The sequence below is a fragment of the Globicephala melas genome, chromosome 2 (assembly GCF_963455315.2).
Source record: "Globicephala melas chromosome 2, mGloMel1.2, whole genome shotgun sequence".
NCBI lineage: Eukaryota > Metazoa > Chordata > Mammalia > Artiodactyla > Delphinidae > Globicephala > Globicephala melas.
The window spans coordinates 66,317,186-66,332,181 of record NC_083315.2 but is presented as its reverse complement, the minus strand read 5'-3'; the positions used below and the strand labels follow the sequence as shown (position 1 = coordinate 66,332,181).

The following is a 14,996-nucleotide window of genomic DNA, read 5'->3' as shown; positions in this document are numbered from 1 at the left end:
CATGTTTTTTTCGGCCTCACTTTGGGTCCATCATTAGTCTTGATGGCTGCCCCACACTTTCCTACTTAGGGTTGTGTTCCTCACTCTGCTTGGAACGGCCTCCCGTTTTTTACTTTGTAAATGCCTAAGTGTTCTCCAAGGCTCAGCTCAAATGTGATGTCCTCTTTGAAGCTGTCTCTGTTACCTTCCCATTTCTTCCATCCTGCCCCATGCCCACCCAGTGCTAGGCATAATTCAGCATAGCATGTTTACAAAGCTTTATTATTGTTACTCATATGGAATCAAATTTAGTTTGTGAGTTTGTCTCCCACTGTATCATGAAGTCATCCAGCACAGGGATTTATCCCCACACCTAGAAGAGATCATGGCTCAAGCAGACGCTCCTTGAAGTAAATTAAAATAGGAACTTTTTTCTAGCAGGGCTAATCCTACAGAAAATAGCATGTGGTCTAAGTTTGTCCTTTCTTCTGCTGAGGCCCATTCTATCCAGCTGAAAAGGACTGCTAATTTCAAAGATCATCACAGAGAAACTTATTTCTGTTTTCTATTTTTTACTTTGACATTTTTATTTAAGTATAATTTACATAACATGAAATTCACTCATAAATTATACAGCTCAGTTCCAGAACATTTCCATCACTTCATAAAGAAACCCAGGACCTGTTAACAGTAACTCCTAGTTTCACTCTCCCCTCCAATCCTGGCAACCACTAGCTAATCTACTTTCTGTCTCTGTGGATTTCCCTATTGTGGACATTTCATATACATTGGACCATGCAATATTTGGTGTTTCGTGTTTGGTTTCTTTCATTTAGCATAATGTTTCCAAGGTATATCCACGTTGTCGTATTTATCAGTACTTCATATATATTTATGGTCAAATAATATTCCCTTGTATGGATATACCACATTTTTGTTTATCTGTTCATCAGTTGATTAACATTTGGGGTGTTTCCACTTTTTGACTATTATGAAAAATGTTGCTGTGAACATTTGTGTACTAGTTTTTATGTGGATGTATGTTTTGTTTTCAATTCTCTTGGATATATATACCTAGTAGTGGAATTGCTGGGTCATATGAAAATTCTGTGTTTAATTTTTTTTTTTAATAAATTTATTTATTTATTTTTGGCTGTGTTGGGTCTTCGTTGCTGCACGTGGGCTTTCTCTAGCTGCAGCGAGCAGGCGCTACTCTTCGTTGCAGTGCGCGGGCTTCTCACTGCAGTGGCCTCTCGTTGTGGAGCACGGGCTCTAGGCGTGCAGGCTTCAGCAGTTGTGACACGCGGGCTCAGTAGTTGTGGCTTGTGGGCTCTAGAGCACAGGCTCAGTAGTTGTGGCACACGGGCCTAATTGCAGCATGTGGGATCTTCCTGACCAGGGTTCGAACCCGTGTCCCCTGCACTGGCAGGCGGATTCTTAACCACTGCGCCACCAGGGAAGCCCCTGTGTTTAACTTTTTGATGAACTTTCAAACGGTATCTCACAGCAACTGCACCATGTTACATTCCCATCAGTAACTTACGAGATTTCAGATTTCTCCGCATACTTGCCAACACTTGTTATTTTCTGGGTTTTTTTTTTCCTTTGAATTGTAGTCATCCTAGTGGATGTAAAGTAGTCTCTCATTGTGGTTTTGATTTGCATTTCCCTTATGATTAATGATGTTGAGCATATTTTCATGTGTTTATTGATCGTTTGAATATTTTCTTTTAAATTCTGTTCAAATGCATTTTCTATTTTTAAATTGGTTTTTCCTTTTTAATTATTAGTTTTGAGTTGTTAGAGTTCTTTTCTTATTAATTAATTTATTATTTGCGTCGTGTCTTCGTTGCGGCACGCGGGATCTTTCATTGAGGCACGAGGGCTTCTCTCTAGTTGTGGTGCGCGGACTCCAGAGCACGGGCTTAGTTGCCCTGCGGCATGTGGGATCTTAGTTCCCCAACCAGGGATCGAACCCATGTCCCCTGCATTGGAAGGCAGACTCTTAACCACTGGACCGCCAGGGAAGTGCCTAGAGTTCTTTATGTGTTCTGGATACTAGACTCTACATTTTTTTCTCCCATTCTGTGGATTGACTTTAACTTTCTTGATGGTGTCCTTTGACCCACACAAGTTAAAAAAATTTTTTTTTGGACTTTGAGGCCTTTCTGGTTTGATCAAAGGATAGGAAGCTTAGATCTCTACCCTGTCCCCATCCCACTCATGGCACCCACATAAAAGTCCTTAGAGTTCCACAGATTATAATTTGAAAACCACCGATTATAGCCCAAACAATCATTCTGTAAACCTGTATTAATCCCAAAGCTAGGTACTGGGGAATAGGGAGTGAGTAAGATACAGTTGCCACCATTAAAGAGTTTCTACTGTAGTCAGGGAGACAGGCTAGTAAACAGTCATGTATGAGTAGATAACTTTAAACTAAACTGCAGGAAGGGACTTCCCTGGTGGTCTAGTGGGTAAGACTCCGAGCTCCCAATGCAGGGGGCCCGGGTTCAATCCCTGGTGGGGGAACAGATCTCACATGCTGCAACTGAGAGTTCGCATGTCGCAACTAAGACCCGGCACAGCCAAAATAAATAAATAAGTAAACAATAAATAAATATTAAACTAAACTGCAGGCAATATACGTGGCATGAGACTTAATGAGCTCTCAGAGGAGCACAGTGACTGTCGTTTTAACCCCCTCACATAAAAGGGTATTTATGACAAGGCATTTAATGATGTTTGCAGTCATATAAATTCTGCATATACTAAAAGTGTGGACAGGGTGCTGGGGAAACACAGAGAAGAGAGATAATGAAGGAGGTGATAATATACCAGAGAGCTCCACAGAGAAGGGAAACCCAAAGGGCCAGTAGGAGTTAGCCTCAGAGGTACTTGAGGCCCGTGCGGAGTTCAGTATGGCTGCAGTGCTTGGCAAAGTATTAAAAGAAATGAGGCAGTGGCTACACTTAGAAGGATCTTTACACATTGTGCCTGAAGGCATTTGCGGGGAGGGAGGTGAAAGAGTTTTAAGCAGAGGATCAACAGAACCAGATTTGTGTTTCAGAAAAATCACTCTGATGGGGTTGTGGAAAGTGGATTGGGAAGGACAGTTAGGAACTTACTGTGCTTATAGTCCTGATCAGAAATTACGTGGGCTTTCCATTAAGACAGCCTTAGCATGTTTGAAGAGTATTCAGGGGATGGAATAAACTGAATTTGGTGAGTAATTGGATGTAGCGGAGAGTGGAGGTCGGATCAGAGAAGAAGCATTTGGCTTGGTCAGTCAGACTGTCACTGAGGTGGGGCACACACATACTTCGTGGGAAGAAGATAATTAGCATTCAGTTCGCAGGGCAGCACCAAGCACCTCGTTCAGAACTATATCAATTCCTGTTCCAGACCCAGTTATAAGAAGTTTATCAACTAGACTCTCAGCTCCCAGGCTTTTCATTTCTATCTTCCTAGTACTGCACCTAATTAATGTACAGTAGTCACTTATAAATATTTGTTGAATGAAATTTATATGTAATTATAAGAACTTACTACTTCTTTTTTTTAAGACCTCAGAAAAAATCCAAAAAGTAATAGTATATGACAAGGAGATACTTAGCTAATAAATACAGTCCTTTATCAAAATTCAGAAGTCTAGCCTTAACCCTTATGGTTGATAAAATGTTTCCCCAGTGTTCCCCAATGTCATGTTGCTTTCCCACAGCGCTCTGTTTTACAGATGAGGAAACTGAAGGACAAAGGATGGGACTCTTTACTATACTATAATTGTCCTTGATGGAAGCAAAAAGTGACAGCTGAACTTTTTGGCATCAAAGGAAGAGATTATTTTTTAAAACTGTAAAAGTAGACAACTTAGAAAGCATTGCAGACGTGCCCCAAGGGCAGAAGTATATTGCAACACAGTTCAGTTTCGCTGTCTGTAAGAATGACTCCGTGTCTTTAAGAAATAATTGAATTCTCTTCTGCATATTCTGTTTATGTTGGCAGGGAGGAGATTGACTCCTTTTAGAAAGATTTATGTACACAAAAGGTTTGGCTCTTAAACCACTGTTATCTTTTAAAAAATTCATTCGTGCAGAATCACTCATTCTTGGACAGGTTAACTGAGGGCTGGTTAACTGAGAAGCTGCTGGGCTGTGAACGTAGCAGGTGCTTTCTGGGGGTGGGGGTGGGGGAGTGAGGGGGTGGAAAATGGCCGTCTAATGATACCCCCCTGGAATTCAAAACGTGGTATCAACCAGCTCCAGAGGGAATAATATCTATTCATTTTTTTGCCTGAGGGACTTCGCCATAATTCTGGCTTCTGAAGTTAGCAAAAAAATAAAAGGAACATCCCCCATCCCTCCTGCTCCCAGCATCCTAGGATGGCCTCTTTCTTTCACAACACCTAACTGCAGGTAGTTTAAAGTGAGACAAGACCTGATGGCCTGCGCTGTCCGACGTGACCCGTGCATGCCTAGAGCTTCCCACCACAGTGACTGACACTCTAACCACTTGCATAAATGGGTATTGATGATGTGGGATTTCATGTTATTTGTAACTTGTATGAGTTAATGACTGGGAGGCATTAGAAACTTCGTAAGTTAATACAAGTAGATATACAATAGTCGTGTCCTCCAGCGATATGGTTAACTAGACCTCTGTCTCATAGTGTCAGGAAGGTATAATTGGGATCCTGAAAACCGATATTCTCCTTTTATGTAAGGCAACCTTTAGAAATCTAACACCTCCTTTGAAAAGTCCAGTATGTTTAAATTAATGCAGTTTGACTGGTTTGAAAATTGAAAATAGGTTAGCGTTAAGGCCATGATTCCTTTAGTAATTACTTGTTCTATCCGTAATAACTGTTTCTTTAGAATTGACATTAAGATTCTACCAAAACACAGCAGTAATCCAAAAGTTACTGTCTGTTCATTTATAATTATATTTAATTCATATTTATGAGTTGTCGGGAGGAAGGAGAAAGAAAGAAGGAAGTTTTAAAAATGTAACAGAAGAAACAAGTTAAAAGCAAAAATTTTCCTGATAGTCTGAAGAATGTATAAAGTCACTTAAAGTAGGAAAAAATAATTTTTTAAATACAGTTCCAAAAACATAATAAATAAATACATTTACATAAAGTCAGATTTTATTAGCTACTGCTGAAAAAAAATCTATATTTTTATTATTTCCTATGGCACTGAGTGAATTCAGTGGATAGACTTTTTCCATTTCTTCTTTTTTACTAATCAAAATATTAACATAAACATCCCTGTGATTTTGATCTCAGTAAGTCAATCAGATTTGGAGGTTTTTTTTAACCCAGGGAAAATGCTGCATCTTTAGACAGTCATTGGACAAGTAGCTTTGTGTTGTTTTCTTTGAATTGTCCACGAAGCGTGATGTATTATTAATGAATTAATTTCTTGGTGGTGAAGGCCTGTGAATAGCTTTCTGTGAATGGGCAGTTGCCTGGTGGGGCCAGTTTTGGCTGCTGTCATTTAACATGTGTTGCTCTATTGTGAAGTCTCATCCAGCCGTAGGACAATGCTCATTTAATCCACCATGATGGGACCTACACACCCTGAGCCCAAGTTGGATGCCAGGGTCAGTTACCCAGCAGTTTGGGCTGGGGCACTGCTCTGCCTCACTGCCTAGTTGCTGTAATCACTTTGCCTGCCGTTAATTTTCCCTAAACCAGGGAAAACACGTCTGTGAACAGTGCAAATGTTCTCAAAAGAGATTCCAAACTGGTCGGCTGGAGTGTTGCCTTCATTCCAGGATGGAGGCAGCATTCCAGGGAGTGTAAGTTCCTTCCTTCCTTCTGGAAATGAAAGCGTCTGGGCCCACGAGATCCCTGATGTTCCGAGGTCCAGAGTAGCAGATGGCATTATGATTTTCCAAATCCTGATGAACGTTCTAACTGCACTTGTTCATTTCACAGTATGTGGTTCTCTTTTTTTTTCCACTTCCTCTCCCTTCCTCCCTCCCTGTTCCTCTCTTTGTTCCTCTCCTATTGACTGATTTTAAACTGATGTGGTATCTCATCGGTTTAACCAGCTTTAAATTCCCTTCTCTCTGTTTATTGTATGGACCAGGTATGGCACAATTTCACGTATAATTCTCAGCCTCCGAGTCACAGCCAACATAGCGTTTGAATTTGTTTATAAAAATGTGTAAGCGAATACCGCTGACACTCCTACACCGTGCAGCCACTGGAAGTTCTGTTTTCCCCGTATCCATAACTGGCCGTGCAGGTGGCAAATGGCAGTAATTATTTTAACTAACAGTCGAGTGAACATTCAGGAGGACACACAGTGTGGCGATGTGGACTTTGGATTGCAGCAAGTTCCCTGAGTCTATCTGGATAGTGTATGGCTTGTTGATTTTTCAGGACATGGACCTGCCAGGTTCTTGCCCTTGAATGGTATGTGGATGTAGCTCAGCTGTTTCGATGTTAACCCTTCACCTATGAAAAGAGGAATGATTCCTTTCATTTAGGAGCCTGTTAAGGGTTCTTTTTCACTCCTGGATTTTCCTCTTTCATTTTTGTTTAATATAGTTGTTGACCTACCTCTTTTTTTTTTTTTTTTTGCGGTACGCGGACCTCTCACTGTTGTGGCCTCTCCCGTTGCGGAGCACAGGCTCCGGACGCGCAGGCTCAGCAGCCATGGCTCACGGGCCCAGCCGCTCCGCGGCATGTAGGATCTTCCCGGACCGGGGCACGAACCCGTGTCCCCTGCATCGGCAGGCGGACTCTCAACCACTGCGCCACCAGGGAAGCCCTGACCTACCTTTAAGATTGCTTTTAATCAGCATTTCTACACATAGGACCTGGTGAAATGGCAGTGTGTATATTAACATTATAATTTAGGTCCTGGATCCAAACATGTGTAGCTGGACTTTTCCTGAGGAAAAAAAACTGACCTTACCAGTGTATGAAATTCAAACACTATATAGGGACAAGGTAAAACCACAGGTAGGAATTGCTGAATAATTACCTTTAGACTAGCCTGAGCAGGAGGCTTCCCACGAGGGTGAGCTCATTGAATGGTTCCTAAAACTCAATCTCGTGGATGTCAGTGGTCATGCTTGATTATTTGCAGCAGTGTTTTATGAAAAAGCAATAGAAATGCCTTGGGAGGCTACAGAGAGAGAGAGAGAGGGGGGACAATAACAGGTTTTACTTTTGTAAATGAAATCTCTTTGGTATGAGACAAGCATGTTTTTTGCTGCTCTGCCTAAGCCATTGAAAAGGGAGGTGTATGTGGGAGTTGGTGTGTGTGTGTGTGTGTGTGTGTGTGTGTGTACCATTCAGAGAGGCACCTCTAAATAATACTGTACACTATAGCTTATGACCAACGAGAGACCTAAAATAAAAAGAAAAAAGATGTTCATTGGCTTTGGAAAGCAAGCAATTGCAAATATGGTTTAAGAGCTTAATTCATTTTCCAGTTCTCCACCTACCTGTTTTCAAGGAATTTTATGAAACACCAAGATCTTTGCCATATGTTTAGAAAATCTCTGAGTAAATGTAAGTCTTTTAAATGACAAAAAATGAAGGATTAGTTTTGACATAAATGACAAAGTTTGTTTCTCTTCTCTTTTATCCCAATACTGAAGAACTGCCAAAATATTTAGGAGAAAAAGAAAATAGGAAAAAATCTGTATAATCTCAAATTTCAGAGATTCCTTTAGATCTGTTAATTTACGTTTTGTGTTTTTTATAAGCCATCTGGTTGTACTTGGCTAATAGCTGGTTCTCCCATGTTTTTTTTTTTTTTTTTTTTTTTGCGGTACGCGGGCCTCTCACTGTTGTGGCCTCTCCCGTTGCGGAGCACAGGCTCCGGACGCACAGGCTCAGCGGCCATGGCTCACGGGCCCAGCCACTCCGCGGCATGTGGGGTCTTCCCGGACTGGGGCACGAACCCGTGTCCCCTGCATCGGTAGGCGTACTCTCAATCACTGTGCCACCAGGGAAGCCCCGAGAGTCCAGTTTTTTTGTTTTTTGGTGTCCTCCCCAAATAAACAAGGTTCCCTCCCCAGTCAAGAGCAGATTTGTCCTGTGGATTCTGCCAGTTGTCTCACAAAGATGCTATTCTAAGGCAGTGAACGGTGGAGGATCAAAAAACAATTTGGGATCTGATAAGGCAAAATGCTGTCCTGCCTGATGTGAAGCCACTGGAATCACAAACAGCCTTCAATCCCAGCATTGCAGATAGATGTGGAGTGATCTAGGAGAGCTGTGCCAGTTAGTATGAACCCCAGAGTGTAGGACCAGAAATTGTTGGGCCAGGCCAAAGGAACATTAGGCTTGAATTAAAAGATTTATTTTTAAAATGTTAGAGCATAACTCTCAGTACTGGTCAGACTGCAGGTGATTCTCTAATGTTAATTAATGTGTTGGCTTGATGGCTTGACACCAAGAAGTCTAGAAATAGGCTGTTAAAAACTGTTAAAAAGGATTGCCATGTTTCACTTAATTTGCCTGGTTTAATCTAACCACAGCACAGCTGACCTCAGAATTCACCAGTGTGGCCAACACCTTGAGATTTTTGAGAAGTTGTCCTTCTATCTTTTTTACGTTTTATACGTTTTGCGTTTTATACGTTTACGTATAAAAGCTTGGTTTGAAGGAATGTCTGTTTTGCAAAGAGAAAGGAACATGACACAGGTTAAGATGTTCAAGGTCCCTTCACCCCCAGGTGCTCTCTGGAAGTGAGGAAGGAAGAAAGTGGGAGAGCAAAAACGGTATCTCACAGCCCTCCAGACTCTCAAAATAAGTTTCTTCCCCATCGCTCTTAGGGCTGCACGTCTTATCCCTCTGAACAACACACAAATTCTTCCAGGCTGTGGATCAAGTATCAGTCATCCCACAGTGCCAGCCCAGTGCCTTTGACATGGTAGATGGTCAAGAAAATTGTTGAATGAGTGAAGCAATAAATAAGTAATTAATGATTGTATCATTTTTATACAGCATTTTGTGGCTATGCCCTATCAGTGTCTGAATTAACCACCACATCATTGTCAGGTTCCATTGTCATCTTTTATTATGAATTAAAGGCAAAAATTAAATCCTCAGGTATATTTGTAAAGCAAAGGCCCCTCAACTTTTTTCCAGTTAAATAGTTATGCCAGGCTTCTCCATTATTCAAAGCAGAGCTCTGCTAAAAATCTGGACCTCATGAGTTTAAACAAAAATAGCTCCTTACCCTTTTACTTTTAAACTTCCTATTTTGACATCATTTTATTTAATTAATTAATTAATTTATTTATTTTATTTTGGCTGTGTTGGGTCTTCGTTGCTGTGCGCGGGCTTTCTCTAGTTGAGGTGAGCGGGGGCTACTCTTCATTGCGGCGCGCGGGCTTCTCATTGTCGTGGCTTTCTCTTGTTGTGGAGCACAGGCTCTAGGCACGCAGGCTTCACTAGTTGTGGCACGTGGGCTCAGTTGTGGCTCACGGGCTCTAGAGCTCAGGCTCAGTAGTTGTGGTGCATGGGCTTAGTTGCTCCGCAGCATGTGTGATCTTCCCAGGCCAGGGCTCGAACCTGTGTCCCCTGCATTGGTAGGCAGATTCTTAACCACTGTGCCACCAGGGAAGCCCTTGACATTATTTTAGATTCACAAGCAGTTGTGAGAAATAACATGGAAAGATCCTATGTACCCTTCACCCAGTTTCCCCCAATGGTAACAGTTTATAAGTATAGTACAGTATCACAACCAGGAAATTGACATGATACCATCCACTGAATTTATTCAGATTATACCAGTTTTACATGCACTTGTGTGTGTGTGTGCGTGCGTGTGTGCATGCTAGCATGTGCTTGAACATTAATGACACGGATTCTTTAAAGCCAAGAAACAACATGGCTTAAAAAAAAAAACTATGCCTTTAAAATAATGATTTCCCTTTTAAGTCATTTCAAAAGCATTTTTCTCATTTATGTTTTCTTTATTTGGAGTATCCAACTTGCTTGCCTGCTCTCAAGATCACAAAGTGTACTTTTGGCACACTTACTCTGCAGGTGAACCAGCAGCAGTTGTGGTTGGAGTTGGACCTCCTTCTCCCCTCCCCCACCTTGTTGCAGGCGCGCGCGCGTGCGCGCGCGCACACACACACACACACTCTCTCTCTCTCTCTCTCTCTCTCTCTCTCTGATTTTCTGCTCCTTACCTTTTTTTATGCTTGAGTACCTTGCTGACAAGTGCTAATAACAAAATACCCAGAGAGAGTCCAGTTGAAGTTAGCACGCATTAAACATTCTGAACTTGTCCTTTTGCTCATAGATTGCACATAATTAATAATTAAACAGTTTCTGTTGTAATGGGTTGACCTTCCTGAACTGTTCATTATTCACAAGGCAAAGGCATCACTCAAACTTTCTTCTCGTCCTTCGCCGTTCTCTAGCGTGCTGCCTGCTTGTGTTCCAGTTGTTTAGCAGGAGGGGCTGACTAGGTAGTTCCCAAAAGCTCTGAGACTTGGAGACTGTCCTCCGTGATGACCAGAATTGCTTACTGAAATGGCTGCAGCAGCTGTTTTTATATAACGGTTGCCTGCTCCGTAACAGGATTCGGCCTGTTTCCCTTAGCAGGACGCTAAAGTTGATTCGGGACCGGAATCTCAGGTCAAGGCTTTTGGTTAAGGTTGTGTCCTCTGTTTCGTTCCATACCTCCATGCTTAGAAGTTCAACAGAAAAGTACCCCCCCAAAAGCCCTCAAGGTGAAGTATGGCACCCAGGGTCTTAAAGAGAATGACTTTTATTCACAATTTAGAGTCCATTTCAGCCACTACTGAGAGTTGCTGGTGTCACTGCTTCTCTAATTTGTGTTTACATTTTTGAAATGTATTTTTTCTTCATCTTGCCTGAACCCGTGTTCCGCAGAGAACATTTCTGATAAGTAGCAGCAGTGACTTTACGAGCTCCTCCGAAGCCCTGGGCGTGGTTCTGTCTCCCTCTAACCCCACAGTGACTGGCTGCTTTCCCTCCCTGGGTGCCACGGCGATGCTGGAGCGGCTTTACTGCGAGCCTCCTCTCCTCCTTCGCGCAGGTTGGAATTAGATAACGAAACAGACAGGTTCTCAGAGATTTTTTACATCCTGATCTAAACTAACTTCTAATTTTACTTGCTTAAAAGTGAGAAAGGTATACTTAAAAATCCTCCAGCGTGGGGAATACTGCCAGGTCTGTTCGTTTGCCTTCTTTGGATTGTTGACAGCCTGCGTGCTTCTGTGGAGTTGGAGGCTCTCAGAGGACTCCCCCACCCCGTGTTTGCGTGTGGCATTCTGAACCCGCCCCCCACTAGTCACTCTTCTGTATCTCAGAAAATTCTCCTCTGAGATACACAGGAGACGTGGATTTTAATGAAAAGAAATATCTGGCATTATGCTTGTGAGATTAGAATTTCCCCCCACATCTTCGATGACTGATTCTTTCCAGGCACCACTGAGATGAGAATCCACTCTCTGTGGTTCTGCAGAGTTGACTTGGGCTGGCATTTTCACAGTGAAATAAATTATTCATGGGTACCACCCAGGGTTCCTTAGTTTTATATTATGAGGAACTTAACAGGCTACAATATCAGGTCTTAAATAAAATTAACTACCCATGCAAGGATGTCACAGTTTCCTCGTTTTGTTTCTCATCCACGTTAAAATGACATCTTCATCAAGTTGCCTAGTCTATAATTCATTAATTTACTCTTGGTATCATACTTTGAAATGAGGCCCACGTTAGCATCACGTTTTATACCAGGATCTTCGTATAAAACCAGTCTAGAATTTTAACCATCTGGGTAAATATTCAGCCACATTAAAGACAGTAGGCTTTTATTTTCCTAAACATTCATTTTAAAGCAGCTACTACTCAGACACTTCCAGTACTACAGCCTCCAAAAAAATTTCAGAAAGGAACGACTTAGAAAACTAACTACCTGATTAGAGTCCATAATTTTTGTACCTCAGACTTTGAACTGTCTTTTTACTAATAGTGTTTGAGACAGTAAAATGTCATCTCTTGAACTGGGCCTTGTAGAATCTTGCAGGCTTGGTGATATATATGGCTTTCCTAAAACAGACTGGGCTGAAATTGATACCATGTTTTATTTTTGCTCTTCAAACCTATAGGACTTCTGTGACCATTTTATAATACCTTTATCGAGGCCTTGTCATGTTAACCGCGTGCCTTGTTTCTTTTGAGCAGACTGTTTCATCGCTCCCCACCCTCTTTCACGTCCTCTCTATGTAATACCTGCATGTAATCCTTTGAACTTGGCAAGACTTTATTTCACTCCCATTTTCCTTTGTTTTCCTTTCCTCTTGGAAGCCTTTCTCTATTGATGAGAATTTTAAGTTTACAATTACTAACCTTCCCCTCTTCTGGACAAATAATGTTAATTCAAAGAGGACAGATATGCAAAAACTAAGAAACATTTGGTTCACATTCCTTTTTTTTTAACTTTGGGTTTTTTTTTTTTTTTTGGTTCCTTTGACCCCCTCAGTTCCCTTTGATTTAATTGTATTTTCTGGTAGTTTCCAATTGTTTGATTTGGAAACAAAGCCTTAATAAGAGTTCTAGTTAATTTTCTGTCTTGTAATTACCGATCTCATTTTTCTGATAATTGGCCACAGCAATTATATGTATATTTACTAATCACATAGGAGGCTGTGCAGTTGTATCTATCTGCCACCATTGATAATGACACGCATATTGCAGAGGTGCTTTTATCATCTTCTTTTTTCCACTACATCAAAGCTATTTCCTCTTGTTCTCAATAATGAATACATGCATGCATTTGACACAGTTGTGTGCTAGAGAAATTGTTTGGCTCCCACCAAATGCTGCATGCTCTGAGTTTCTTGCCTGCAGCGCTGGAAGGTTGTATGTAATGATATATTGCTCATCCAAATGGCCAAAGCACTCCAAAGCACAGTGAGATTAAAATAAGTCATTCCTTTGTTAATTTAAATAGGTGCATGTATCATACTTTGCAGGGCACTTTGTGTAGGGATGTCAGGGAGGAAAAAAGCCGCCGAAAGGTATTTTTAATAGCAAATGAGAATAGATGAGAATGGAGTCATTTGCAGCTGCCAACTTTATGTGGCTCTCTTGTTCCAACTGTAGGTCTAATGAGATGACTGTTAAAGTACTCTGCAGTGTAATTTCATTACATTCTGAGCCGTTACACTATAAACACAGTGGCGCTCTCTGTCATTCTTGAAAAAACTCCTAAATTCTTAAAGCCTTCCTTTGCAAATGGTAATGGGGTTTGCTCCCTGTGTTACCTGGTAGTTGTCGTTTGTTGCCGTGTAGTTTTCTGCTCTCTTGAGTGACTGCCACCTCCACCCTAGTTCTGTTCGTGGGCAAGGTGGGCGTTTTTCATTGTATCCTGGCAAATAGGCTGGCAAATAGACTGGCAAATAGGCTGAAATTCCTTTTCGGGAAACGGCTTCCCCTATAAAAAGCTTTTCTATTAAAGTGAAAAAAAAACAAAAACCCAACTCTGACACACATGATTCAGTTAGGGGCAAGCAGTTAAGAGCAGCTGTATATACTAATAAATGTAAATAAAAAGAAAAGTGTAAATAGCAAACCCAGTAAAAGAAACAAAGGTCAACACAAGAATAATTTCACAGCTCTTTGTTAATTACAAGACCATTTGTGTGTTACTTAAATAATCATTAATTTCTCATTTACACTTTAGTACCTTCTTTCCTACCCTGTGGCTATCATTGTCCTTTTTTCACCTCCCTTCCCTCTTTGCTTTCATGTTTCTCACCATGGTAAAATGTGTATGGCTTTAAATTTGGCATTTTTACATAAACATGTGGAAGAGCGTGTAGACCGTTTTTTTAATTGGATGAGGCCTTATTTTCCTTTCCACATGGTGGTGAATCCTTGTTATATATTCCTCTTTATATGCTCCTTTGGGATTGGGGGTGGAGGGTATAAAGAAAAGCAATTGTTGTGACTTTTGGTGACTTGTTTTTCCTCCATCCCAGGATTCACCCGTCCTTCCGGTTGGAGAGTTCTCCGAGCCATTTGTACATTTCATCACTCAGTGGTGAGCCCGTTTGCAAACATGCCATGCCCTCAATGTAAATGATACATGCCATTAACTCTGCGGCTCCGTGAGACCTTATGGCTCTCCCTGCTTCCTTTTGGAGACGGGAGGGACTTCGGGGCCTTGGGCAGATGGGGCAGCAAAGCTGAAGAAATTGTTTAAATTATGTAAACGTTATTTACACAAAGGGTCATAAACGTACTTTAGAGGCTTTTTCCTGTTTTAATAAACTGCTGAGAATCAGGCTCCTTCTTTGAGCACAGGTACTGTTGCTATCCAGTTTCCTTTTTAAGAAATACATAATTTTATAGCCCCTATTGAACAGACATATGAAGCTTATTTTTATTAATGTAACCTCAAGTTACCCATAAAAGTGTCTGTCACTTAGTGGAAGCAGCATAGTTTATTAATTCATTGGATTTTCAGTAAATAACTTTTATCTTTGGTTATATTTTAGACACAATAGTGTTGTCCCATTTCATTGAATTTTGATGTTTGAGAGACTATGAAGACACAGTTCCACTAGGCCCACTTTATCCATTATAAGAACTGAGAGAGGAGCCACAGGATTGAGATCCAAGGGGCCCTTAGAGTCTCTAGGCAACCCCTTGTCATTTTATACCTGAGGAAACAGGCATTTTTCTGTCAAGGGTTCTTTTCCAGCCTTCTGCCTTTTTCCTCCCCATAGAATGAAGTTTTCTTTTATTATCCCTTTCACATTATCCACCTCCCCCCTATTCAGAAGGACCCATGTGGTCTTGGAAGGCCTAGTTGCTCCGCTGCCATCCTTCTGCCCTCTCCCTCACCCCAGCAGAGAGAGAGAGAGAGAGAGAGAGAGAGAGAGACCAAAATGGTTGTACACTGGCCCCTCCCCCTCCCCCCATGATCCATCTGATGATGCCGCTAAAGTGAAACCAAGAAATATTCCTTAATATAAATGTCAAGCTTTATCACCTTTTT

At 41.4% G+C, this 14,996-nt stretch overlaps 1 protein-coding gene across 1 annotated transcript in view; it reads left to right on the top strand.

Annotated features, from left to right (window-relative positions):
- MAP2K5 (mitogen-activated protein kinase kinase 5) overlaps positions 1 to 14,996 on the top strand; it is a 263,415-nt gene that overhangs the window by 210,016 nt on the left and 38,403 nt on the right. The window contains exon 20 of the mRNA XM_030875161.3: positions 13,975 to 14,036. Within this exon, the coding sequence (XP_030731021.1) occupies positions 13,975 to 14,036 (62 nt within the window). The remainder of the gene's footprint in view (positions 1 to 13,974; positions 14,037 to 14,996) is intronic.